This window comes from Giraffa tippelskirchi, chromosome 13, assembly GCF_054371585.1.
Source record: "Giraffa tippelskirchi isolate mGirTip1 chromosome 13, T2T-mGirTip1v1.2.pri, whole genome shotgun sequence".
NCBI classification, from domain to species: domain Eukaryota; kingdom Metazoa; phylum Chordata; class Mammalia; order Artiodactyla; family Giraffidae; genus Giraffa; species Giraffa tippelskirchi.
In genome coordinates, this window is record NC_137287.1 from 94,298,613 (window position 1) to 94,325,216 (window position 26,604).

General features: G+C 52.9%; 2 protein-coding genes across 57 annotated transcripts; one reads left to right on the top strand and one right to left on the bottom strand.

Annotated features, from left to right (window-relative positions):
• Positions 1-585: 585 nt before the first annotated feature.
• Positions 586-11,870, top strand: SLC4A11 (solute carrier family 4 member 11). Of its 50 annotated transcripts, none has more exons than XM_081558916.1 (20): positions 586-1,218; positions 3,023-3,067; positions 5,263-5,415; positions 5,547-5,596; positions 5,821-6,052; positions 6,124-6,205; positions 6,445-6,568; positions 7,928-8,140; positions 8,215-8,308; positions 8,408-8,533; positions 8,612-8,725; positions 8,817-8,949; positions 9,209-9,282; positions 9,712-9,964; positions 10,036-10,142; positions 10,230-10,398; positions 10,490-10,663; positions 10,861-11,056; positions 11,136-11,305; positions 11,433-11,870. In XM_081558916.1, the coding sequence occupies exons 2-20, from the start codon at positions 3,037-3,039 to the stop codon at positions 11,494-11,496; spliced, it is 2,559 nt and encodes an 852-aa protein (XP_081415042.1). In that variant the 5' UTR covers positions 586-1,218; positions 3,023-3,036; the 3' UTR covers positions 11,497-11,870. The 50 variants fall into 50 exon arrangements, with proteins under 50 accessions (XP_081415042.1, XP_081415051.1, XP_081415049.1 ...); XM_081558925.1 differs by having other exon boundaries at positions 886-1,218; positions 6,457-6,568; XM_081558923.1 differs by having other exon boundaries at positions 886-1,218; positions 5,550-5,596.
• Positions 11,871-13,528: 1,658 nt separating this feature from the next.
• On the bottom strand, positions 13,529-26,253 carry ITPA (inosine triphosphatase). 7 transcript variants are annotated; one of them, XM_081558943.1, is made up of 9 exons: positions 24,729-24,877; positions 24,282-24,457; positions 21,720-21,777; positions 21,567-21,631; positions 20,867-20,940; positions 19,703-19,734; positions 19,042-19,157; positions 15,345-15,421; positions 13,529-14,003 (listed from the first exon to the last, which is right to left on the bottom strand). In XM_081558943.1, exons 2-9 carry the CDS (start codon positions 24,369-24,371, stop codon positions 13,865-13,867), a joined length of 651 nt encoding a protein of 216 aa, XP_081415069.1. In that variant the 5' UTR covers positions 24,372-24,457; positions 24,729-24,877; the 3' UTR covers positions 13,529-13,864. The 7 variants fall into 7 exon arrangements, with proteins under 7 accessions (XP_081415069.1, XP_081415068.1, XP_081415072.1 ...); XM_081558942.1 differs by having other exon boundaries at positions 24,282-26,253; XM_081558946.1 differs by lacking the exon at positions 24,729-24,877 and having other exon boundaries at positions 24,238-24,289.
• Positions 26,254-26,604: the final 351 nt, after the last annotated feature.

Consider the following 26,604-nt stretch of genomic DNA (forward strand, 5'->3'; position numbering starts at 1 on the left):
GGCCAGCCCCGAGCCAGTCACGGTCTGAGTGCCGTAGATCTCTTCTGCAGCATCTTCTGCAGCATCTTCTGCAGTAGTAGGGAGCAGGGTGTTCAGGGCCATCCTGACCTCCAGGTCTTCATCTGCCAAGAGGGGCACCTCATAGCTTTGCTCCTAATGCTCTCTTACCTCGCTGGGAGGGAAAACCAGGTCAGCCTCACCCAATCTATGCATGGGACTTCCCCAACGCACCAGGAACCCTTGGGGGCCACAGGGCAGCCCCCTGGTAGAGGTGGGGTCACCTTCTGCTTGCTTCGCCCGCCCTGTTCCAACGTCTGGGGGACAGAGGCTGAACTCCGTGCCAGCAGGAGGTGAGAAGGGGGAAGCCTGGCTCTTCCTCTGGCTGGCAGCCAGTGTGGAGGGGATGGGGAGTTAACACTTCGTTTTGGGGAGAGTTTCTGGGTCAATCCGGGGCCCGAGAGTTGTAGAATCATTTGATGAGAAGCCGCGGAAATTCAGACCAAGAGTTCATCGGAAGGGTTGGATTTGCCTGGCCGCGCGCATCACCGCCTCCCTACACAAGCACGCGCGCGCACCCTACCTCCTATACTCAAGGAGGACCAGGAGCCGGAGAAGGCGCGTCCCAGGGCTGAGCTCCCTCGGGTCTGGGAAAGAAAACCGGGCGGCGGGGCCATCTTGGGAAGGGAAAAAGCTGCAAGTCAAGACCTTGACCAAAGAGAGAGCCGAGGACTCAACGAGACCAGGAGCGAAACCGTGAAGGGCTTTGCCAGCAAACCCGACGCCGCCGAGTCGGGAGGGCGGCGGGATCCGCCGGCCAGGGCGTAGCCCAGAGAACGCGCACCGGCGGGTGTAGAAAGTCGAGGTGCGCTTCCTGGAGGAGGAGTAAGAAGATTTGCTGCTTGAGGAGCCAGGATGAATGGAGGGGGCGGGGCCCGGGTGGGCTGGGCCCAGCGGAGGCCCCCTGCCGAGAGGAGGGGACTGGCCTAGTACTTAAAGTCAAGACGAGGGAGGCCCCACCCGGACCCGCCGCACCAGCACCATCTCAACTCCGAGGGTCTCTCAGCTCACCGTGCTTCTTCGCAGAAACTTCGCAGCCCTGCTCAGCCCCTAACCGGGCGACACCTGTGCGGGCGCGAGGGCCCGAAGAAGCCCAGTCTACGCGTTCTAAGTGGCCTAGGGCTCGCGGGAGCAACCCGCCTGGGGTGAAAAGGAGTACGGGTGAGGGCGCGGGACGGACGGGCGGGACCCTGGTACGCGCCGCACGGCCTCCTGCGTCAGGGAGGACCGTCGGCGCGGCATTAGGACCCAGGCGCGGCTCAGGGGTGTGTCGCCGGCTCCCGCCGCCCGCCTGTAAGAGACTGCTGCGAGGTTGGGGTCCCGAAGCCCCGGGTGAGGACCCGGGGCGTGAGCGCGGGTGTGCAGCGGTCCTGCGGCTGATCGCTGGGCCGTGGCCGCGGGCATCAGGTGCGCGTTCCATCTCCAGCCATGCGGCGGGTGCCCAAGGCGGGAAGGCCGTCCGGTCTCCGTCGCAGAGCCGTGCTGGGCTGGGAAGCGGAGCCGTCGAGCCGCTGGGAGGAACGCGGACGCTGCCGGCCCCCGGCGTAGTGGGCGAGAGGGTCTTGGGGGCTTCCCAGCCGGGGCGGGAGTGCCCGGGGTGAGTTCGACCTCTAGGGAGTGGAAGGCCAGGTGGGTACACGGGTGGTTGGGGGAAGCACAGGATGGCTTCGTGGGCACTGCGCGCTTGACTTAACGCCGTTTTGAAACAACAGTGTTTGAACCTATGAGATAGCTGGGGTAAGGGTGGAAGGCTTGCAAATAGCGGGGCGGAGTTGTGGGGTCCCCAGCACCTCGAGCTCCAGGGTCTTCGCAGGCGGGCGTCACCCCCTCGGAAAGCCTCATTTTACACCCGACACCTTCGGCGCTGCGCGGCAGCCTACCCACTCTTCGGGGTCCCTGGGCCTCTGTCTGTCCCCTGTGCGGCCACGGCAGTCTCTCGGTCGCCGCTCTGACACCTGAGGGCCCCCACGGGGATGTACTGTTGACGTGCACTTGAATCGTGCGGCATGGGAGCAGGGTGTGCACCACCCCCACCCTTCCATACCCTCGTCACCCTCGTCACCCTCGTCCTCTGTCCATCCCTGCGCCTCTGCTGCTAGGTTTACTGCCCCCGCGCCTCCTTTCTGCATGCCGCCCGGGCTCCTGCCCCGGGAGACGGTCCGCATCCTGCACGACCCCTCCCCCCGCCCCCCACGGTCTCCGAGTCTGAGGCTCTTTCCTCTCGTGCACGCGGCCGCTCCTGTCGCTTCCTTCCCTGAACAGAGCAGCACAAACAGCGTGGAGCATCCATCCGGGGCCCTGCGCAAAGAGCGCGCACGCCCCACCCCACCCCCGCCCCCGCGCCATCTCCCAAGAGGACCAACGGCTCCGCCTCCCAGGAGGCCCGGAAAGTGGGTGGCGCTGAGGGAAGGAGGCCGTTGCCCCAGGTCACCCCGTGTGACCCCGGGCGCGGGAGGTTAGGGGCGACTGCACGTGTGATGAGTCTTGATGGCGCCAGGGACCGACGTGAGAGTGAGAACCGAAGAGATGTGCTGGAAGAAGAGCCCCAGCCTAGTTCCTGGACTTTGCAGCGAAGGCTTGAGAGAGGGAGGCTGTCTTCTGCAGGGAAGGTGGCCAGAAAGGTCTCCTCCCTCCAGACTTCTGCAACTAGCGTATCCTTTCTTCCTTCACGGGGTACTGTTAATTATTCCTGGAGAAAACATGCTGAGAAGATCTCCCCGCCTCCCTCCTTTCCCACCTGGGCAAGCCCCTAGCAGATGGGTTGAAGAACAACAGGCAGTGGCTTCCTCTAGCTCCGCAAGGGGCCCCTGTCTAGTACTGTCCCCTGCTCCTTTTCCTCCCAGGGTCTCTGGGAACGGTAAGAAAGACTCAGCAGGGGTTGGTGAGGGGTGGGCAGCAGATGTGCAGGAGAGGCTGTCCAGAACTGACAGATGGAGCTGTGACAATTCTTTGGTTTGCTTTACAGAAAACTCTTCTGTCATGTCGCAGAATGGATACTTTGAGGATGCAGGTGTGTACCTTTCACGTGTGGGTGTGTGTAGAGAGCTTCTTGGTCAAAAGACTCTAGGGGACACAGTCCATCCGCCTGGGTAATCATGGTCCTCTGCTGGTGCTGGGATGCCTTTGGATTCTACCTCCAGGAGGTTGTGGTGGGGTCAGAGAGGCAGCTGACACTGCCCTGGACACTGGCAGGTCTCTGGTGGTCCTGGGAGAGCGAGCTGCTCCCCATCCTGGGCTACGTGGACCGTTTGATATGTCATGGTTTGCTGTTAACAATGCTCTGGTTATCTGACCAGGTTTTAGGCCAAATGTTGTATATGCCTACATTCCTAAGATCCTGCCCAGCCCTGGAAAGGAGGGGCTGCCACTGTCCCTCTAAAGAATTGCAGTCTCTGCACCTCAATTTTCCCTGCTTGCACCAGCCCAGCTCTCTCCCTCCCCATATCTCTGGGGTGGCTACAAGTTCCTGTGCCCAGATTTGGGAAGTGGCCTGACCATCGTTTAGTGGAACAGTGCTTGGACAGAGTGGCAGTGTGCTCTACACAGGGTTCCCAAGGCATGATGACTGCACATGCCAGGCTGCTGGTGGGCAAGTCCCAGGAGCCTTGCAGTGAACTGGTGGTGTCTATTGGGTAGGTCCTAGGTTGAGCTCAGGATACGGGAGAAGTGGGGCAGTGTGAGGGACATTCTGGGGAATAGACAATGCTGGTGGGGGTAGTAGAGGCTGGGACAGGTTGGGGCTGGGGAACCAAGCAGTCTAAGCAAAGCAAGTCTAGAATTGGGGAGGAAGGTGTTTTTCATGGACATGAGCTCCATGACAAGTAAGGGAAGGATGTCTTTTGATTTAATAGTTCTCTGGGCTCTAGGTGCGGAGCAGACCTGGAGCTAGGGGTCACCAGTCCATGAGGGTGTTGATAGGGGAGGCCTAGTGCCTTCTACCCAGAAAGAGCCCAGGCTGAGCACAGGATACTGGGGGAACAGGGCCTGGGATGTACAGAGGAAACCAGCAGACGAGAGTGGAAGTGAGTCAGGGTGAGTCACTGCCTGGCAGGTGGAGGAGTGCTACTGACCCTTCCCTGTCCCTGCATGGATGTTTTTAGGTGTTTGTGGGACCTGAGCTACAAGGGCCCCGGAAGAATCACAAGTGGTGGCTCACAGGGGACCCACAGGACATAGTGAGGAAAAGGGGCCAGATGGGCCAAGAGTAAGGCAGGGAGGGCCCTCGGTGGACTTGCCAGAGGAGGAAGGTTCTGTTGAGCCTTGAAGAAGGCCCTCCAAGGAGGGAAGCCCTCAGCTTGCAGGACAGGAGCTGGCCTGCCTGGGGTGCTGGCCACCTGGCCTGAGGAGTAAGAGATTGAGGTGGGGGTGGGACTGGGCCTGAGGGACCAGGGATCTGGACTGGAGCAGCAAGGCTGGCTCAGGCCGTTGGCCCAGAGGCAGTGAGAAGCCCCAGCAGGGCTCAGGTCAGCATGTCAGCAAGGTGGCTTCCTATAGGACGGAGCCTATGCCGTGGGGCAGTTGCAGGAACTGAGAGGCAGACCAAAAGAAAGGGGCAGCAGGCTCCGTGCTCTGGGGTCCCAAGGCCTGAGATGAGGCCTCCTTCTGGGGTCCTGTCCCCTCTCTGTCCCTGGCTCTATTTCTCTGGCTCTCCTGCTTGCCTGGGCTTTGTCTGATGTCAGACTAAGGCTTCTCAGCCTTAATGCTTTGCCCCCCACACAGGCCCAGTGAGGTCTGGATACTGCAGGGCTCTGGCTTCCTTTGGGTTGCTTCTGGGGAGCCAGACAGGTCCAGATCCCACAACCTGGAGGTTCTGGGAAGGCAGTGGCCAGGCAGTCTCAACTGCGTCATTGTACCATGTACATGGCCCAATGTTTGTGGAACGAACATGTCTTTCTCTAGCTAAAGGGTATGCATGGCACAAAACTGTACACGGTTCCCACAGCTGAAGAATGTTGGAGAAAACTGTTAGGTAGGGGGTGCCAGCTAGCTGCTATACTCAGGGCTGGGCCAGGACCAGATACTGGGCCTACCTGAGCCAAGGCTTCCCGGCTGCTAGAGGCCGCCCTCACCACTCACCAAGGCTGCACCCAGTAGGACAACCCAGGGGCCCTGCTCCTTTGGCTCGGAGTCCCTCTCTCCCATGTGTAGCACTGACAGCCAGGTCCTCTTGGGGGGGGTCTCTCTTGGTGGTGGTTGGGGCTCCAGGCTACCTCAAGTGCGACACAGATGATGCCTCTGAAACCCGTGAGGAGAGCCTGAGGGATGAGGCCTTCGACACGGTCAACTCCTCCACTGTGTCTGGCGAAAGCATCCGCTTTTTTGTCAACGTCAACCTCGAGGTGCAGCCCACCCAGTCTGGTATGGGGGTTGTGGCAGGGACAGGTTGGGGGGGCATGCACGGGACTGGGGACTGGACAGATACGGCCCCACTTCACCAAGGAGACCTGAAGGGCTGGGGCAGCACCCTGAGCCCTCCCACTTTCCTCTAGCAGAGAATGAGTTACCTGGCGGCTACGGGCTCCTACACACCTCCCGCAAGGTGAGCGGCCCATCAGCTGGATGGGAAACATTTGGTTCCAGGCTGCTAGCTGGGGGTGGAGGTGGTCACTTCCAAGAGAGCTCATATTAGCCTGGGGCCGACCACACTGGCCTTCTCTCTGGAAAGGGGGTGTCAGCCAGGGACCATCACAATGGAGGGGTCCAGGCAAGGACAGAGGATCTTATTTATGGGCCTGTGTGGTTCTGTGCACGGGATCCCCACAGTACCTGAAGTTAAAGAACTTTGAGGAAGAGATCCGTGCCCACCGGGACTTAGATGGCTTCCTGGCAAGGGCCAGAATCATCCTGGATGAAACGGCCACCTCCCTGGATGACGTGCTGCGGGCTATGCTGTCCCGCTTAGCCCAAGACCCCTACAACACCGAGCCAGACTGCAACCTGGACCTGCTCACGGCCATGCTCTTCACTGACGCAGGGGCTCCCATGGAGGGTAAAGGTAAGGGTTGTCTCTTGGCCTGGGCAGGAGGTCAGGGAGGTGGACCATCTGACTCTCCACTTTGTTAGCAGTTCACCTGCTGTCGGACACCATCCAAGGGGTCACTGCCACAGTAACAGGGGTACAATACCAGCAGTCATGGATCTGCATCCTGTGAGTTGCCAGGCCACCATGTTGGCCTCCCCACGTCACCTCAGAGACAGGCATCCAGTAACCCCGTGAAGGCTGGCCTGCTCACTCTGGGAGGAGAGTGAGGAATTCATCCCATCTGGTCTTTTTTCCTCCTTAACAGAGGTCACTGGGGTCATAGTGGGGAGTTCTGGGTGGCGAGGGTGGAGCCCCAGCTCCCAAGGGTGGCAGCCATGTGCCGTGTGACCTCCCTGTCCCACCAGCTGTACCTCCAGGGTCCTGCTGAGGCGACACGTGTGCATCAGCCGCCTGGTCCGCCCCCAGAACTGGGGGGAGAATTCCTGTGAAGTGCGGTTTGTCATCCTGGTGCTGGCCCCACCCAAGATGGTGAGGAAGGGTTTTGGGTGGCTCTGTTTCCTGGGAAAGAGGGTACCAGGTTACCCTGCCCTCTCCTTGGGGGCATCTCTCCCAGTGCAGGAGGCCTACAGAATAATCGGCCTCCGAAGGCTACATTCTCACCCTATCTGTTCATCCCTGGGTTTATCTGAATACTTGCTAGGTCCTCATCAAGCCCTAATTTCCCCAGAAGTTGCCCAAAAGATTATATTTCCTTCTTGACTAAAAAGAGATACTCTTTAAAGTATTACTGTTCAAACACAGGGGCCTTTCTTTGGCCTGCACAACGCTAACTCTTCTAATTGGCTGACTGCGATTTGTTGACCAAAGACTCCCACTCTTTCCTGGGCTGTTTACCCCCTGGCCAGGGGCAGATTATCTCACTTTTGTGCGGGCTGAGACATACAATTTGGGGAATCTTCTTTTATGGGAGAGGATTTAAAAATCTTGAGTAGAAAATGGCAAGGGTCCCTCCCCAGGCTTGGGAAGGGCCTTAATGCTTAAGCTTCCATTGGCTTTCTGATGATTCTGCCCCTGCCTCTGGTGTAGACTCAGAGCTTCAGATGGCCCCTCCCCAGGCTTTCTCTATGCAAAGGGGTGCTAATGGGATCATCCCTCCCAGGGCTCTCATAGACACACTGTGAATCTCTCTAGATGTTACTGTGCTGGGAACAGAGGAAGAGCATTTAGGGCAGCAGGACCCTCATGGTCATAGGAGTGACAGCTGACAAGGTGGCCAGAACAGCTGGAAAGAGCAGAATTCCTAGGGCTGAGTGGCTGGACTGGCAGCTTGAGACAGGCCAGCCAGACTGACACCTGGGTCCTCCTTGGGAGAACAGGCCTGTTCTAAAGCCACCAGCAAGCAGCGGGCATGGTGCAGGAGCAGGCCTGGGACGTAGCTTTGGACAACCCAGAGGGGTGGATGCCGCTCCCAGGGGCCAAAGCTGGGGAGATGAGACAGGTTGCTGTGGTGGAGGCTGGACACAGAGTTCACAGACAGGGCTGACCTTGGCCAGGCAAGGGGGAGAAGGCTAGATGGCCTGGAACCCCTCTGAAAATCAGATAAAGCAGCAAACAGTGCAAATGCCCCTGGTGAAAAGTAGCTGAGCAAACATTTTTTTCTATCATCGGGATTTCATTATCGACAATTACACAGATTTAACCTAAGTTTGTAAGAAAAATACTAGGTCAGTGGTAGTCTAGTGAAATGCCGATCTGGTGGCAATTGTGGCAGGATCCACTATGTGTGAATGTTGGGGGACTATACCTGGAGAGAGTGTGGCCAGGGCTGGGGAGGGTGCCCTCCGCTCTACAGTAGCTACAGATGTGATTCTCTTACCCCATCCCCAGAAAAGCACCAAGACCGCCACAGAGGTGGGGCGTACATTTGCCACCATGTTGTTAGACATCACCTTCCGCCAGAAGCTCCTGAAGACCCGCACAGAGGAGGAATTCAAAGAGGCCCTGGTCCATCAGAGACAGCTGCTCACCGTAATGAGCCACTGTCCGAGTATCAGCATGGACTACAGCACGAGCTCCATCTGTATCATCAGACACCCACAGGTGCAGGGCAGACATGGCCTGGGTGGGCAGCCCAGGGCAAGGCCACAGGGCTGATTGGCATGTCCCTTTCCCAGCCCCCACGGCAGAAAGACTTTCTCCCTGTGGGGAAGGGCATCCAGGAGGACATCGCCCGCAGGTTCCCCGTCTACCCATTGGACTTCACTGACGGTAAGTGTCCCATGACCCTCTCAGAGCTTGGCCTGTAGCTCAGGCCCCTGGCCTGGCCTGCATCCCCAACACACCCTCCATCCCATCTCCCTTTCCTAGGCATCATCGGGAAAAACAAGGCTGTGGGGAAATACATCACCACCACCCTGTTCCTCTACTTCGCCTGCCTTCTGCCCACAATTGCTTTTGGGTCTCTCAATGATGAGAACACGAATGGAGCCATCGGTGAGGGGTTGGAGGCTATTGGGGAGTGCTGGGGGGGCCCAGGGCCACGGTGCCCCCCTGACCACCTCACTTCCTCAGATGTGCAGAAGACCATGGCCGGGCAGAGCATTGGAGGACTCTTGTATGCACTCTTCTCTGGGCAGCCGCTGGTGGTGCTGCTGACAACGGTGCCCTTGGCCCTCTACATCAATGGTGCAGTAGGGGGCGAGAGTGGGGAGATGGTTCCTGGGGTCCCTGGCCACAACCTGGCCCTGACTGCTCACTCCTATCCCGCTGCCCGCAGTGATCCATGGCATCTGTGATGACTATAATCTGGACTTCAGTACCTTCTATGCATGGACAGGCCTGTGGAACAGTTTCTTCCTCACGCTTTATGCCCTCTTCAACCTCAGCCTGGTCATGAGTCTTTTCAAGAGGTAACAGAGCCTTCCCTAAGCTTCTGGGACTTTCAAGCAGGAGGGAGGCCAAGGCCAGGGACATGGGTCAGCTTCCATGCCACCCTCAAAGGCCCTGTAATGCTAGATAAGATGGGGTGCCCCCACCATATCACTACCCCAAGGGGAAAGCCTGGGGCCCTGGCCCTCTTCATGCAGGAGGTAGGAGCCATGCCAAGGCTTGGGGAAACCCACCCTCTACAATTAACCCCATCTTATGAGACATACCTTGTGCTGGCAGGTCAACAGAGGAGATCATTGCCTTGTTCATTTCTATCACGTTCGTCCTAGATGCCATCAAGGGCACAGTCAAAAGTGAGTATTATACAGCCAGTTCCACCTGCTGCAGGGGAAGCTGAGTTGAGATGAGGGGTACAGACTGTGGCAGGGCAGCCAAGAAGCATGCAAGCTAAGGCTGCTTCCGCAGTCCAGGGTGCTATGGGAGCCATGACTGACAAAGCACAGCAGGCCCACACACTAGCGGGTGACAGAGCTGTCTTAGGCAGGATCAGAGGCACTGGGCCAGGCAGGATTTGCCGTCAGAAATGGACAAAGGGCAGGGTGTGGGGTGGTGGGTAAAGAGGCAGGTTGAGGAATCCTGGCTGACAGAAGGCCAGCTCTCCCCTCTTCCGCCCAGAATCCCTTTCTCCTCTCAGGGCTCCTTCCGCCCGCATCCAGGAGGAAGTTGCTAGGCCCAGGCTCCCAGAGCCCAGATGGCTGAATTCTGATGGTCTGTACCCATAGTCTTCCAGAAGTACTACTATGGCCATGAGACTGGGGACTTCTTCAAAGATAAGTCCTCCTTGGTGAGCCTGCTGGGCCTCAACAGTAGCCTCCACACTGCCCTCAACACCAGCTTCCTGACCAGCCCACCAGAGCTAACTTCCATGGGCAGCCAGGACCCCGAGCCCCTGGCCCGGGATACAGCTGTGCTCAGCCTCCTCATCATGCTGGGCACGCTCTGGCTGAGCTACACCCTCTACCAGTTCAAGAAGAGGTGAGGGGTGCCCCCTCGGGTGAGGGGAACACAAGCCCCTAGGCCACACTGACACTCACCTGCCTCCGTAGCCCCTACCTGCACCCCTACATGCGTGAGATCCTGTCAGACTGTGCCTTGCCCATTTCGGTGCTTACCTTCTCCCTCATCTCTTCCTACGGCTTCCAGGAGATTAAGAGTAAGTTAGGACTGGCCATGGGGTGGGATGGGGTGGGTTGCTCTGTGGGGGATGCAAGCTTGAGCAGGGGCCTGTACCCTACTGCAGTGGTCAAGTTTCGCTACAATCCGAGCGAGAGCCTGTTCGAGATAGCCGAGATGCACTCGCTATCCCTGGCAGCCATCAGCAGCACCATGGGCCTCGGCTTCCTCCTCTCTATGCTCTTCTTCATAGAGCAGAACCTGGTGGCTGCCTTGGCTAACGCCCCACAGAACAGGTTTGCAGGGCTGGGGATGGAGGGGAGAGCATGTGCCCAACCTTCCAGGGGCCAAGAGGGCTCTGTCCATGTGTGACCTTGCCCGCTGCAGGCTGGTAAAGGGCACTGCCTACCACTGGGACCTCCTGCTCATCGCCATCATCAATACTGGGCTGTCTCTGTTTGGGCTGCCCTGGATCCATGCTGCCTACCCCCACTCCCTGTTGCACGTGCGAGCACTGGCGTTGGTGGAGGAGCATGTAGAGAATGGGCACATCAACGAGACGTGAGTGTGAAAAGGGCCCCTGGAGACGTGAGGCCAGAGTCACGAGCACCCTGAGGGTGGGGGGCAGGCCTGGGCCACATGGGACTTAAGGAGGGATACTGGCTTGGGGGACAAGGGCCCAGAAGTGACAGAGCCTGGTAAGCACGTGACCTGGGATGGACACAGCCAGAGTGACCCAATGCACTGGACCCCCATAGGATTGTGAACGTGAAGGAGACACGGCTGACCTCCCTGGGTGCCAGCATCCTGGTGGGCTTCTCCCTCCTGCTGCTGCCCTTCCCACTCCAGTGGATTCCCAAGCCTGTGCTCTACGGCCTCTTCCTCTACATCGCGCTCACCTCCATCGACGGCAACCAGTTGTTTGAGCGCATGGTGCTGCTGCTCAAGGACCAGGTGAGTGGCCCTGAGAGTGGGGGTTGGGGTGGGGGATCTGGCTTCAGACCTGCCCACACCTGGTCCCTGCCACCCACAGACGTCGTACCCACCCACCCACTACATCCGGAGGGTGCCCCAGAGGAAGATCCACTACTTCACAGGCCTGCAGGTCCTGCAGCTGCTGCTGCTCTGTGCCTTTGGCATGAGCCCACTGCTCTACATGAAGATGGTCTTTCCCCTCATCATGATTGCCATGATCCCCATTCGGTACGGAGGGCGGACAGCAGGCAGAAAGGACTCAGCGGGGCGGGAGAGGGTGGGCTGGAATGGCTGCTCTCTGCCTATTCCTCCCTGCCCCAATGCTTCTCTTCCTGCCTGTTCCTCCTCCCCGCAGCTACAACGTGCTGCCCCAAATCATTGAAGCCAAGTACTTGGATGCCATGGATGCTGAGCACTGACGTCCTGACGAGCAGGTCCTGGCCACACCCCATTCGCCCATTTCTCCAGGTCTTCCCAGGCTGGCTCTGTAGCTGTGTGTGGGCATCCGGGAATGCTGCTCTGTGCTGCACCCCCTCACAGCTGTCCCAAGTGGCCAAGGGTGCCTGGGCACTGAGGGAGCTCTGAGGGATGTGTCTGCTCCTCTTCCCACTAGCCCTTTGCTTTGGGTCCAGAAGGCTGCTCAGGGCAGCTTCTGCCCAGGGTGGGACTAAGCAGGACGGATTTTCTTTTGATAAAGAGTGTCAGGTGGCCGAAAGAGAAACCATTTCCTTGATTGTGTAAGGAACTTGCTGGATGTGCATTAGAGAATAAAGCTCCTGTTTCTATGCTTCTACATGCCACCTCCATCCATGCTGCCCTGCCCCAGCCTCTGAAGGCCACCCGAGGACTCTAGGGAGGAAGAGACTCTCCCAGGGGAGGAGGGATGCACGGGACTGACTGTTGAGTGCCACCTAAGGGTTGTTACTTCCAGCTCCACACAGCACCCCAACAGGGAAATGTGGAAGATCCAGGAGGCTGTTGTACTGCCATGTTGCCAGGAACCTGCAGGGAAAGTGTTCTAACAACAGCACTTGCAAGGGCCCCAAGAAGAAGGCCTGAGGCCAGTGAAGAGGTGGCTGGTGGGGTGGGACAGGTACAGTCACTGTGCTGCTTGCAGGATGGGTCAAAGTAAAAGTGGTAGTCACTAAGTCTGTCCAACTCTTTGCGACCCCATGGACTGTAGCCCGCCAGGCTCCTCTGTCCATGGAATTCTCCAGGCAAGAATACGGGAGTGGGTTGCCATTCTCTTCTCCAAGGGGATCTTCCCAACCCAGGGACCGAACTCAGGTCTCATGCATTACAGGCGAATTCTTTACCGTCTGAGCCACCAGGGAAGCCTGCAGGATGGGTAGCTAAGTTTAATGAGGGGGACAGAAAATGTACTGTGCACTCAGAACAGAAGTCTATGAGGAAGCAGCTGGGGACCAGATAGAGAGAGATGCCCTGCTCCAAGCGCCACTCACATAACACAGCAGGTGACCCTTCTTTGGGGCCCCTCCTCAGTAACCTGGGTGTTCCCTGCACGTAGGGCCAAGTCCAGGATCACCAGGTAAGAAGGCAGGCACCCCCCATCTGAGTCCCAGCCACATACCACCTACTCCAAGGAGACAACTCAGAGGAGGCTGGGCATGGCCACTGGCACTTCCCGAGGAAACAACCAGCTGGGCTTCACAGGCAGCAGAGGAGCAAAGGGATGAGGTCCTGTCCTCACCCATACCTGTTGACACAGTCTAGGGAAGCAAACATTAAATCCAGGCCCCAGGCCAAGCTGCCAGGACTGAGGAACAGTGATGGGAGGGGACGAAACTTAAGCCTGGGAGTGACACACCAGCACTGAAGACCCCTACCCCCCACGCTGCTGCATACAACAGGCTTTCCTGACTGTCCTTGGGGTTGGGCAGCTCCTCTTTACCAGGGTAACACCTGCAGAAAAGCAAGGGAGCCACTCCAGCCCTCTGAAATCCCCCCAGGGAACAGCTTCACCAGGGCACAGAAAGGGTCTGGGGCAGCTGAGTCAGGCCCTTAGCTGGCCCCCCAGGCTGAACTATGACATATCGACCCAACTGGGGTCAAGTACTCCATCCCCCATCCCTGCCACAAAAATGAACCTGGAGTTTCAATCATAAACCAGCATTGTAGCTGCTCTAATGTATACCAGCATAAAGAAAAAGCACTCATCACCCCACACTGCCTGCCCCACAACCCAGCTGGTAAACACAATAGAGGCCAGCTGAGTGGCAGAGTGGATTTTGCATGGAAAAGTTCAATGCGTGATCTGAGACTTGAAAGACAAAAGGGGAAGACAGAATATTCCAGCTAGCAATGGTACACAAACAGCCTCAACACAGCTCTGCCCTCACCTGGCCATCCCACCCCTCAGCCCTCTTTCCCGACCCTGAGAGGTTTTCTGCTTCTGCCTAAAGGGACTCAGGAGACAGACACCTGCCTGGGGAGGTTTCAAAGCAGCTATACCCGATTTATTATGGAAGCAAGTACCTTCTGGAATTTTTATTTGCTGCATTTAAAAAACATCTAAGGCTGTTTGTGTGGTTCTTCCCCAAACCGTTAACCCTCTCAAGGGTTAACACCCAAGGTCCTTTCAGGATACCAGGCCTGGAGGCCATAGGAGACCACTGAATCCACAAGGGCAAGAGGATGGTGTTGTCCTTTGGCCAAAGTCTCTCCAAACAGAGCCAGTTGCTCCTGACAGCTGGTAACACCTCCAGAAAGTGGTAATCCTGAAGGAAATACTTGGACAGGTGCCTGCCTGATAGAGGCAGTTTCAGGCTACCCCTCTCCGGATCCCCAGCCAGAGCAGTCATCACCGGCCCCAGAAGTCAGGCTGCCAAAGTATTTTTGCAACTCAAGCAGGGCCCGGAAGCGATGTGAAATGGTGTTCTTCTCAGCCTTGGGCATCTCTGCATACCTACAGGGCGACAGTAACAGCTCAGAGAAGAGGGAGCCCAGATTCTGGGAGGGTGTGTACACCTCACCACATCCTGGAGCCCGAAGCTCAAAGAGTCCCTAGTAAAAGGCAGCAGGGCCACCAGCTCCTGGCAGCCAGAGCTAATTTTTTAAAAATCAAAGAGTCTTAAATTCCGCTGTAGGTAGAAATCCATATTAATCTGTGTAATAGGATATTAAATTTGTTCTAGTGTGTCCAAAAGTTATTAAAAGGAAGCTGGGGACAGGGGGATGAGCTGCATGTTTGATCAGCTTTGTCATCTGTTGACAGAAAGCAGTGGGGCCTAACAGAGCAAACATAGCAATCTCCTCCAGTGCACTGCGGGGTGGGCAGATGGGCAGGGGAAGTGGGCCTTGAACAGCCAGCCAGTAACCTGCCATCCACATCAGGACTCCAATGAGCTGAGAATCCCATACTCCAATTGTTACTTTCACATCTATGCCATCCAATACAGTGGCCACCAGTATGTGGCCATTTAAATTTAAACCAATTACAATTGAATAAAAATAAATTCTGTTCTTCAGTTGCTCTAACCACATTTCAAATGCTCTACAGCCACATGTGGCTAACAGCTACTGGATCACACAGTGCAGCTACAGAACATTTGTGTCACTGAAGTGATGTTTCATGTCATCCTCAGCCCCGTCCCAGCTGTTGTGAGGCCTCAGGCCACGCTCCTGAAGGGTCCCTCCAGCTTGACAAACCTGATTCCCAATAATGGTCAACATGTCCCATGTAAGTAAGTGGGGGTTAGCATGAAATACTGAGAACACCTGGCACTGTGTGTGTGCGGGGGGGGGGGGGGGGGCGCGTTAATGTGGTGCCCAGCTGTTAACATTTTTCCAAACTAGATGCTGCTGCTAAGTCGCTTCAGTCGTGTCCGACTCTGTGCGACCCCATAGATAGCAGCCCATCAGGCTCCCCCGTCCCTGGGATTCTCCAGGCAAGAACACTGGAGTGGGTTGCCATTTCCTTCTCCAAACTAGATGAGGGTCAGATAATCATCCATCCATCACAAAGCTGACAAGCCCAAGTCAGAGAGGGGAAGCTACACAGCTGCTCTGTGCTGAGCTGAGCCCCAGAGCCCAGGACTTCCAGCTACACCCAGCTGCCTCCCAGCTGTGGACTGCGTCACTTAGATTCCTTGCATCCACCCCCAGCAGAGCTGCCTTCAACTGGAAAGGCACCTCAGAGCCTGCCCCCCCGCCCGTATCCGCATGCCTGCACCTGGGTGGGGCACCGACCCAACCCAGACCATGGCCATCCGACCCCATACCCCTGGAAATAACTGGGGCTCCTTACGTCTGCTCATATCCATCAGGCTGAAAGCAGGGGTCCCAACCAAAGTCCCGGCAGCCACGGGGCACCACAATCCGGCCCTGCCAAAGAAAAGGGGGCACAGCTGGTCACTGGACGTGGAGGAGATGCACTATGAGGAGGGCAGTAGCCAGTTTGAGTTTAGTTAATGAATTCAGTTAAACCCTAGTTACTCATGTTATTTCAAGGGGTCCATGGGGCCGGCAAATGTTTGCTGAACACACATAAAATGCAGAGCAGGAAAGCTCGCTCCCTACAGACAGGGAGGAACCACATGCTTGATCAGGCCACCGATACCCCTGGGACCAGCCTCTCTCTCTAAAGGTTTGACAAACTGTGACCTTACTGAAGAAGAGTCAATTTTGAAAAACTAACAGAAAACATTTTCCCCTAAGTGGAAGTTTGAGGGTCCTAAACTTTGCCGACAAACCCTGTATCTCCTACTATTACTACACTTATCAAAATACAAAGACGGCTCTAACAATTAAATAACAAAATAGCACAATGTTCAACTCAAAAATAGCTCAATAAATACTGGCTGTAAGAGGCAAATTCCAAAAGGAAAATTTTACAGAAAGAACCAGTGTCATGAGATATCAGGTTACCTTGGGAGTTTAAGGAAAAAAAACATAAAAAATACAAGGGAGGTAGTAGAGGATGGGAATTAGCCACATAAATTCCAAGTCCTTTAGACCAAAGGCAAATTCTGCTTTTGCTAATGGGTAGCTGTGTGACCGAGGCCAGTTACCGAATCACCCACGCGACAAATGTTTTTTGAACACCTTATCGAGGCAGGTAGTGTTTTCAGCACTGGGATCAAAGAAAGCCTTAGCCTTGCCTTCACAGAATGGATCTCTTCAGCAAAACAAGCACTGCACCAGTAAACAAATTAATGACTACCAAATCATTAGAGGGCACAAACTGGGAGCTGGGCTCAAGAATAACAGGTTGGGGAGCTCAGGGAAGGCCTGAGTGAAGATGGGACACTCTGACCACATAAAGGGCTAGGGCAGGAACATTCTAGGTGGAGGACAGAGCTGTGCCAAAGTTCTGAGATGGAGAAAGGGCCTAGCATACACCCTTTTGAAAGGTCTATGTAGTTGAGGTTTAGAGAGCATGAGTGAGAACAGGACAAGTAGAAACAAGGCTACCTCATTTAAAGTAAGGGCTGGCAAACAACAAAGTACAAAAACAAAGTGCAAAAACAACAAAGTCAAAGCTGGGGAGACAACAGGGAATGGTGGCGGCGGTAGTAATCAGGCCCAGTCAGCAGCATAGCAGCTACTCAGTCACAGTGCAGGAAATTGAGCCTGTGGTTGGTCAAACTTTCGATTTCTGAGAGAACATTTCTGTGAGAGTAGCAGACCACTATAACCAACTTTTAAAAATTTCGCCAGGCAATACAGTCTAGTAATCCCATTTGTGGATATATATCCAAAAGAACTGAAAATGGGATGTTGAAGAGATTATTTGCACACCCATGTTCACAGCAGCATTATGAGCCAAAATGTGGAAGCCATTCAAGTGTTCATCAACAAAAACAGGCAAACCTCAGAGATATTGTGGGTTCAGTTCCAGACCACTGTAATAAAGCAATTATCACAATAAACCAAGTGACATGAATGTTTTGGTTTCCAACTGCATATAAAAGTATGCAATAGAATTATGTCTTAAAAACAATGCTTGTTTTTGCTGTTGTTCAGGCACTAAGCCATGTCTGACTTTTTCGACCCTGTGGACTGCAGCACACCAGGCTTCTCTGCCCTCTACTATCTCCTAGAATTTGCTCAAATTCATGTCCATTGAGCCTGAGATATTATCTAACCTTCTCATCCCAGTAGCACATTGGTTACTTTCTGACCCGACGGGGGCTCATCTTCTGGTGTCATATCTTTTTGCCTTTTCATACTGTTCATGGGGTTCTTGCGGCAAGAATACTGAAGTGGGTTGCCATTTCCTCCTCTAGTGGACCACGATTTGTCAGAACTCTTCACTATGACCTGTCTGTCTTGGGTGGCCCCAGACTCATAGATTCATTGAGTTACACAAGCCCCTTCACCACGACAAGGCTGTGATCCATGAAGGGAAAATAAAAAACATAAATATCTTAATTTAAAAACACTTTATTGCTAAAAAATGCTAGCCATCATCTGATAGTGCAGGGTTGCCACAAACTTTCAATTTGTAAAAACACAGCATCTTCAAAGCTCAATAAAACAAGATATGCCTGTAAATAGATAAAGTAGTACATACATACAATGGAGTATTATTCAGCCTTTAAAAAGGCGATCCTGTCACATGCTACAACATGGATCAAACCAGGACATTATCCTAAGTGAGATAAGCCAGTCACACAAAAACAAACACTGCAGGAGTCCACTTATAGGTAGCTGAACTCAGAAACAGAATGTAGAATGGTGCTTACCAGGTGCTGGAGAGAAGAGAGGAAGTGAAGTGAAGTGAAATGAAATGAAAGTTGCTCAGTCATGTCCAACTCTTTGCAACCCCATGGACTGTAGCCTGCCAGGCTCCTCTGTCCATGGGATTCTCCAAGCAAGGATACTAGAGTGGGTTGCCATTCCCTTCTCCAGGGGATCTTCCCAACCCAGGGATTGAACCCAGGTCTCTTGCATTGCAGGTAGATTCTTTACCATCTGAGCCACCAGGGAAGTCCAGAAGAGAGGAAGGTGGACTATTATTCAATGGGCATAGTTTCAATTTTGCAACATGAGAAATTTCTAGAGATCTGTTGCACAATAGTGTACACTACTGTACACTTAAAAATGGTGAAGAGGATAATTTCTAAAACCTGTTTTTTTACCACAAGAACTGAACATCTCATCAGGGAGGCTTCCCTGATGGCTTAGTGGTAAAGAATCTGCCTGCCAATGCAGGAGATGCGGGTTTGAACCCTGAGTCGGGAAGATCCTCTGGAAGAGGAAATGGCAACACATTCCAGTATTCTTATCTGGAAAAACCCATGGACAGAGCCTGGTGGGCTAGTCTATGGGGTCTCAAAAGCATCAGACACAACTTAGATGGAGCCACTGGTATAGGGCTATATGGGCTACAGTGAAACTCTGGATTTTATCCTGAGCAGAGAGGACAAAGCAGAGAAGTGATATGTCTGAAGGTAAACCCTGCCACAGGGAGGGAATGAATGGGCTGGGGGCGGGGGGGCGGGAAGCCCAGCGCAGAGGGTGGTTTGGACTGAGAGAAGCAGCTGAACCTATAGTCTGATCGGTAAGCCTGGAGACACTGAAGGGCACTTCTGAAAGGAATGAGCTGGGGAGACAGGAAGATTCTATATGAACATAAAAACTTGGAAAGGCTGTGAGATGTTCAAGGGAAGCTGTTGCACAGCAGTGGGATAAGGAGATTCAAGCTTGGAGAAGTCTGAACTGCAGATATAGCTCTAAGAGTTGTCATCTTTAGTTCCCATATCTGCTTCTCAGGACAGCATACAGTGCACAGCTCTGGGTATACCAGGCTCCAAAAGCTGTGAGCCATGTATGTTTCCAAACATCAGACTCAGAGGCAATAAGTTTCAGGACTGACAGCATTTCGAGCTGTGGTACCTAGAGGTGTGACCATCCCACCAGACAGCATCACTGGGGCGGTGGAGGGGTGGGTGTCACAGCGCCCTCTGGTGGCATGCAGGGGAATGAGCATGGGTACGTACCATGGTCCGGCCCCTGAAGAGGCGTATAGGCTCATTTGGGTCCCCAGTGCTGAATGCGAACGTGCAGAGTGCATACGCAGACTTGTCTTGGAACCCCTCCAGGAGCTGGTGGAGACCTGAGGGAAAGTGCAGTGAGGGCTCAGCACACTCTATGCTGCCAAGCCCCAGGCCCAATTCCCCACCCAAGGGGCCCAGTTGGCAGAGGGGAGTTATACACTTCACCAAATAGGCCCTGTGCTGATAACCCAGGAAGCTGGGTGATGGGGATGCAGGGTTCCTTATTCTACTACTGTGGGTTCCAGGGTATGCGGCTGGGACCAGGAGGAGAAGTAGGGTGTCCCCCTTTCCACTTCCTGCTGAGGCAACGACAGCAAGTGGTGGGGCCAATCCTCTCAGAGCCAGAATCTCCCTTTGCCCCTCAATCTCAAAGCTCTCACCACCACCACCCACCCCCATCTACTCCTCCCACATCTCAATGCTCCCTGGAGCTAGGTTTACAGGGAAAGTGTGAGCCAAAGATTATAGATGGGGAAACTGAAGTGAACAGAGGCCTCGAAGGGGACAGAACCTGAGACTCCTGATTACTAGCTGGAGCTCCTCCCCCAGAACCCACAGATTTCTTAATTCCAAACATATCGAAAGAGACAAATGGGGATAATACCTTCAGGCTTTAACTTCTCCAGAAACCACTTTCTGCAAGAGAAATAAAGGTGAGACAGACACCACAAATGGATGTTCCTGCTACTGTCTTTCCAGGCTGCATCCCCCAGGGATTAAAGCTCTGAGCGAGGCAAGGAGAAAAGATAAAGAATGTCTCAACTCAAAATGAAGATAAATAATCCAACAGGAAAAAGGAGATGGAGACAAACAGACAGTGCACAGAAGAATCGATAAACCAACGAAGGCCTCAACCTCACTGCTAATTAGGGAAATACAAATTAAAATTGCATGTGATAACATTTCCCACTCACCCACTAAAATACTAAAAAGTCATGAAACAGTGCTGGTAAGAATACAGAGCATGTGTAGGGGTGCTACTGCCTTGGCAAACAAATTAGCAATCCAAAAGTTAAAGATACAGTTAATCCTTGAACTACATGATTTGACTGCCGAAGTTCACTCATATGTGGATAATGTTCAATAGTCAATACTACAGTAATACATGGCTGAATCCGCGGATATGGAAGGCCAACTGTAAATTATACGTAGGTTAACCCCAAGTTGTTCACGGATCAACTGTATACATAACCAAGACCCAACAAACTGGGGTATTTGTACCCTGTGTGTGTGTGTGTGCCCTCGCTCAGTCATGTCCGACTCTTTGGGACCTCATGGTCTGTCATCCACCAGGCTCCTCTATCCATGGAATTTTCCAGGCAAGAATCTAGGAGTGGGTAGCCATTTCCTTCTCCGGGGGATCTTCCTGACCCAGGGATCAAACCCACATCTCTTGAGTCTCCTGCACTGGCAGGTTCTTTACCACTAGTACCACCTGGGAAGCCTGAGGGGGGTCCAGGACACTGGATAGATTTAAGGAAATCCATTTGCAGATCTCAACTTCCTTATTTCCTCTTTCCTGAAACTGACCTGCCCAAGGGTTACCTCTCCAATGGGTGAGTTCCCCTTGCCCATCTCAACTTACAAAATCACATTCTCACACTTAACAAAAGAAAGGCATGCCTCTCCCCGATCCCTAATCCTTCCTCAACAATCTGACATACTCACGTTGACACCAAGACAGTGAATGACCTGCAACATCAAGTAACCAATCAACTGAAGGTAGTTTTTCAGCCAGGGCCCTGCAAAGGGGTGGGGTAACACTCACATGTAGGGGCCAGGGAGGCCCCCAAGGGCGTTGAAGCACAGACAGGTGTCCTCCACCAGTACAGGGCCCTGCACCTGCAGCATAAGGACATACAGCCCTGAGACCCGTGCCCACCAGCAGGCCCCACCTCTGCTCTGAATTCTCAGGCCACCCAGGCCAGAGCCACACCCACAGCTAGCTGGGATGTGCAACAGCAGCAGCAGCAGCAGCAGATCTGGGCAACAGCCCTGGGCTAATCTCTTATCTTATCTCTTATCTTCTTTTTATCTGTTTTAGAGACAGGGACAACAAAGCCTCAGCAGGTTGTAAAGCTTGAACAATGACAGGAAAGGTGGGATTATACTCAAGCAGCCTGACTCTTTACAAAGTGCAGTTTCTCAGTTCCAGAGAGATGTGTGAGTGCAGGGTGGATGTGTATGGGGAGAATGCAGGGGATGGAATGAATGCAGCAGAGAACTGGGAAGAGAAAATTGTGTGTCTGTGTGTGTGTGGTCATCTCAGGGGGATACTACGCAGTTAAGGTTGAGAAAGGAAGGCAACATACAACTATTAACTGACTCCAGCCTGATTAGACATGGAAAACTCCTTTAAGTCATCATAAACTGTGCCCACCATATTCTCTACCCATCCCCAGCAGGCACAGACCCCAGGAGCCACCAGGACAAGAGGAGCAAGTACAGGACACAAATGGAGCAAGTACCTGGCGAGCTGCCTCCTGACACTTTCGAATGGAAATCTCATCAGGCTCTCCTTGGTACTCTGGCACTTGTGAGGGAAACAGACACACAATCAGGTCACGGGGAGTTAGAGAAATTGAATCATCTTTTAAAAATAAAACTAAACAGAGACATACGGTCAATTTTCTGCGCCACCAAAGTGCACGGAAATTTATCTCCTAGAATCTGAATGACCTGTTCCAAAATAAAAAAACATTTATCACCATTTAATGATTCCCCATTACTGTACAAGCTGTCACCCACCTTTCTCATCAGGTAACTCTCCTGTCAGTTCCCTAAAGTTCAAAGTCAGGTTCACAAGCCTCAACTCTAGCCCTCAGGGTCCCACCCCAGCAGATCAGCTCCCTCATCTTATTCTCTGATCCCTCCCTCCTATTTCAGGTCTCTGTTCATGCTAACTACCCATCTAGAGCACACTCTTCCCTTCTCAATGCTCCCAGAACGTATCATTTAGACCAGGAATTTTCTATCAGGCGTTACCTGGAATTCAGGAGGATCCACCCAGAACTTGGATAGAAAAAAAAAATACCTCTCTATTTTCACTAACCCTGAGCTGAAATTTAGCATCTCTTTTAATTGTTAATATAGAAAACAAACAAATACCATAAGCAGTTTCTGTGATATTTAAATCTATTAAAATAAAAGATGTTGTCATAACCCTTTACAGTTCTAGCAGATAATCTCAAAATACCATTTACAACCTTCACTATTTTTAAATTATGATATTACACAAAATGATAGATTGAATTCCTTAATGCATGAATGAAAAATATGTAACTAGATCACAGATATTTATATTTTGAGAATTATAAATCAATAGAATTGATTTTCTTTGTGGTGGTGATTTTGTCACTAAGTCATGTCTGTCTATTTGCAACCCCATGGACTGCAGCCCACCAGACTCCTCTGTCTGTGGGATTTCCCAGATAATCCCCTTTTCTCCAGGGGATCTTCCCAACCCAGGGATTGAACCCACATCTACTGCACTGCAGGCAGATTCTTTACCGCTGAGCCACCAGGGATTCTCCTGATTTCCTTGGTAATCCCATGTATTTTATTTTGTACATTTAAAAATATTTTCCTAAGAAAGGGTCCATAGGCATCATCATTCTGCCAATGGGATAACAAGTTAAAACTCTCTTATTTTAGGCCAACTTCAAGTCCATCTTCTCCACTGAGCCTCCTCTGGCCACTCCAGCCTGTTCTTTTTTTTTTTTTTTTTGGCCATACCATGTGGCTTGTGGGATCTCAACCACCCCACCAGGGATCTAACCAGGACCCCAGCAGTGAAAGCTTGAATCCTAGCCACTGGACCCTCAGGGAATTCCCTCCTGCCTCTTTAAATGTGGGAGGGCCAGATTCTCAACCAGAAGTAGAGATGGGCTTGGGAGCTGTCAGCCACCATCTTGCATGGGGCTCTGTTCAGGGTGGCACTGCCCGTCTGACTGGTCTGGCCTCAGGATCCCAAAACTTTTCTCAGCCCAGGGCTCTGACTTCTGAGAAGGCCACTCTGAAATGCCACAGAAGTGCCATCAGTCCTTGTGCTGTAGATAAATGAAGGGTCCCCTAATGACTGCACCCCACTGATCTGCCTCAGATATCGAGTGGATGTCATCCTGATTCCCCACACATGACCCATCTCCCTGGCCATGGCTGACCAAGCAGGGACAAACCTTTGATCCAAGCAAGGCCAATCAGAGCTGATGTCTGGCAGAAGCCTCACTGCCTCCTCCACCAGGAGGGGAAATGCAGAAAGACCTCAAAATGAAAAGCGAAGAGCATCCAGAGAGAACTAGAAGGACAAATAAACCTCTCTCGAGGGACTCCTGAGAAAGACTCCTTAAGTCCTGTGGAACGGCACACTACTGTATTCCCACAATAGTCACCTGGTGGTTTACATAAGCTATCTGTGTCTCTTTACTATTTGCAGCCAAAGAGGTTCCATCAACCCCCAGAATCCTTACAGCTAGCCACAAAGTCCCGGTAGATAAGAACTTTGATCCACTGCCTCCCGCACACCTCTCCTTTGCTCTGTGAAATAGACCTCTTGCACTATCCCCATTTCAAAGATGGCAGAAAGAAGCTGGGGGACTGAGGACCACAGTTCTGGACTGTGGTGGGGCGTGGACGGCTCGGCTTGGATGCCTGGCTCCACACCCTGTTCGGTCCCTGACAACCCCAGGCCAGCAGCGGTGTTTGGATCAACTCCAGAGGGGTGTCGGAGTCCTGGTTTGGGTTCCAGCTTAAGAGGTGACCTTTGGGACAAGTGCTAAGGACTCCACCACTTAGCTCCCAAAGCCCCTCAGCTCACAAGTCCTGTGCCCAGATTTGTCAAGGCCCTTATTTTATTGAGCACAACCCCGGGTCGCCCCCACTCCGCACACATGCGGGTCCCACTCCGCGCGGCACTACCCCCTCACAGATTCAACCCATTCCTCCCCGTCCGACTCTTCGTTCCGCGTGCGCTGCTCCACCCGCTTGCTTCACTCCGCCTGGAAGCCCCTTCTGCCTTCTCCCCAGCCAGCCTTGCCACACGCTACCCTTTCACCGCCTCCTAGTCAGCCTCCGCCACCCTCCCGTCACCTCCTCCAGCTTTTTGGCGTTCCCCGTGACAAACACGATCTTCTTCCCGGCCAAGGAGGCCGCCATTGTTATCCTCAGGTACCCCGCAGACCCACCGGAAGTCCTTCTGCTTCGAGTCGCTGGCACTTCCGACTACCGGCGGAAGGGAATAACCAGGTTTCCGATCTGTGGTCCCTGGAAGGCATCCTGTGGTTTGTGTTGCTTGGCCGGGGCTGCGGCGGCGACGGCGGCAACAGTGGCAGCCTGGGCACCTTTGGGCAGGAACGCCCCTCTGGGCATCCAGAATCCTTGCTCAGACCCCCCAGTAGCATGGCGCCCTTTTCTGAATGAGCAGCCTGGGGCCCCCGAGGGCTAGAAGGGAGAAGGGCTTGGCCTCCCTTATCGGAATTGCTAGTCTTCCGGACACCGGAGGTTGAGTGCGCCGAGACCAGACCCTCCCGCCAAAGCCAGAAGAGACTATTCTAACCACCTACCCCCACTCCTGTTTTCACCCATCTCTGGGACAGGGGCACCGAGGAAGCAAAGAAACCCTTCGTGCCTACCTCGAGGCCTGTGATGAACTGCCTAGGCTCTAGACGATTCGCCTTCCCTGCCGGCACTTCTAAAGTTGTCTCTGAGAACTGTTTCCTTCAGGACAAGGGCTCCCAAACCTGGGTATTTATCCTGACCTCATCTTCAGCCCGGCTTCCTTAGCTCCGCCTTGCCTGCCAGCTCTGAGCTACCTGACTGTGATTTTGAACTTGGCATAGCCTTAACCTAGCCCGGTCTTTTCATCCATGTCCCAGACTTGGGACTTCAGTATTTAAACTCCTTTATTACAACATCCTTCCAGTCCCTTAAATCCATCTTTCCTTCTCAGCCAATTCTTTTCATCCCCAACACAGCAAAGAGTAGAAAGTGCCCCAGCAGACCCACCTTGCGATAGGCCTTGACCCACTACTGACACTCGCACTGGGCAATTCAACTGTCTCTCTCCTTCATGGGGCAGATTCAAGGCCAGCTCTGCTCTTGGTGAGGCAGCTCCTGTCAGGAGTATCATGGGAAGTCTGGAGAGCTGGCAATGCCTGGATGAATTATTTTGTTTACTGTTAAAGACATCTGATCATCTCGATTATCAGATTTTTGTTTTTTTTACACACCAGAATATGTCCTTGGGGAACATATTTATTTTTTAAAAAACCCTTTGCTCAATGACTACCACAGTGGGAATATTGCACAGGCCAAAAGGCACTACTATGTCCTAACGCAGGTCCTGGAATTTCCCATTCTACCATGTGATTCTACCATATGATCCCTTTCTACTGGGTGATTTGCCAATCTCTTTGGAGTTGACATGAGAAGTAGTGGGTTAGATCAGGAAGTGGTGCCCTTGGTGTATGTCAGATGTCTTCCTCATAAAGTCATGGTGAATCTTCAGGCATGTGAAGGGGTAAAAGAGGTTCACCTCAGCAAAGCTGACCTCCTGACAGGCTAGGAGGAGCTTTCCAGGGACTGAGTATAGGCACCTGGTGTACCACAGACAAGTACCACGTGGTATGGTCAGCACAAAGACAGTCAGAGCCCCGGAGGCTGAGAGAACCACCTAGGTTGGTTGAGAGCTCCTCAGCAAGATGTGGGAGCCCACAAAGGTTATTAAGCAGGAGTATTGGAAGTGGATATTCACTCTTAGAGTGAGATAGACCTCACTGTAAATCTGATGGCCTTGGGGAATTCCCTGGTGGCCTAATGGTTAGGACTCTGCTTTCATTGTTGAGGATGTGGGAACTAAGATCCTGCAAACCAATCAAGCAGTCAATCAACCTGAAGGTCTTTGAGCTCAAGAACTTGGTGAGGAGGGAGGAGATATGTGAATACCAAAAATTGTATGAAGAAGTTTCTGTATGTGTGATCTTTAATCAGGATCCTTGGTTGCAAGTGACAGAAATCTTAGGCAACAACAAGACAAAACAGAGACATATTGATTGCTTTACCTAACTGATGATCCAACATATATAGAAATAGGTTCTTAGTTGTTCTGAACAGAAATGAAAGGGATTGCATTATTCATTCATTAAATAGACTTTGCTAGAATTAAAATATGTGAATTTTTATTTCTCTAGCTAGGATTATGATGGAATAATCTCTTTGGAATTGCACTTCCCTCATTGTGGAGGAAACTGAGTTAAGTGAAAAAGGACAATTCTTGCCTTCTAAGGAGATTGTCAGGTCCTATTAATTTTACCTCTGAAATAGTTCCTTTTATTTATTTTTTAGTATTTGAATGGTTGCATGCATGCTTTTTTTTTAACATTTATTTTTATTTGGCTGCACCAGGTCTTAGTTTCAGTTGTGACATATGGGAACTTTAGTTGCAGCAAGTGGACACTAGTTTCCTGACCAGGGATTGAACCCTCGCCCCTTGCATTGGAAGTGCCCAGT

Excerpts from the sequence above, each read along its gene's own strand:
- SLC4A11 (XM_081558891.1), top strand. The coding sequence starts at position 2,545 with ATGGCGCCAGGGACCGACGTGAGAGTGAGAACCGAAGAGATGTGCTGG. Across the intron at positions 5,416-5,549 it reads GGTGCAGCCCACCCAGTCTG|AGAATGAGTTACCTGGCGGC; the intron begins GTATGGGGGTTG and ends TTCCTCTAGCAG. Across the intron at positions 10,143-10,229 it reads CGGCTTCCAGGAGATTAAGA|TGGTCAAGTTTCGCTACAAT; the intron begins GTAAGTTAGGAC and ends ACCCTACTGCAG.
- ITPA (XM_081558942.1), bottom strand. The coding sequence starts at position 24,497 with ATGCTACTGGGGGGTCTGAGCAAGGATTCTGGATGCCCAGAGGGGCGT. Across the intron at positions 19,158-19,702 it reads GGAGAAGTTAAAGCCTGAAG|GTCTCCACCAGCTCCTGGAG; the intron begins GTATTATCCCCA and ends ACTTTCCCTCAG. Across the intron at positions 14,004-15,344 it reads CCTGATGGATATGAGCAGAC|GTATGCAGAGATGCCCAAGG; the intron begins GTAAGGAGCCCC and ends GTCGCCCTGTAG.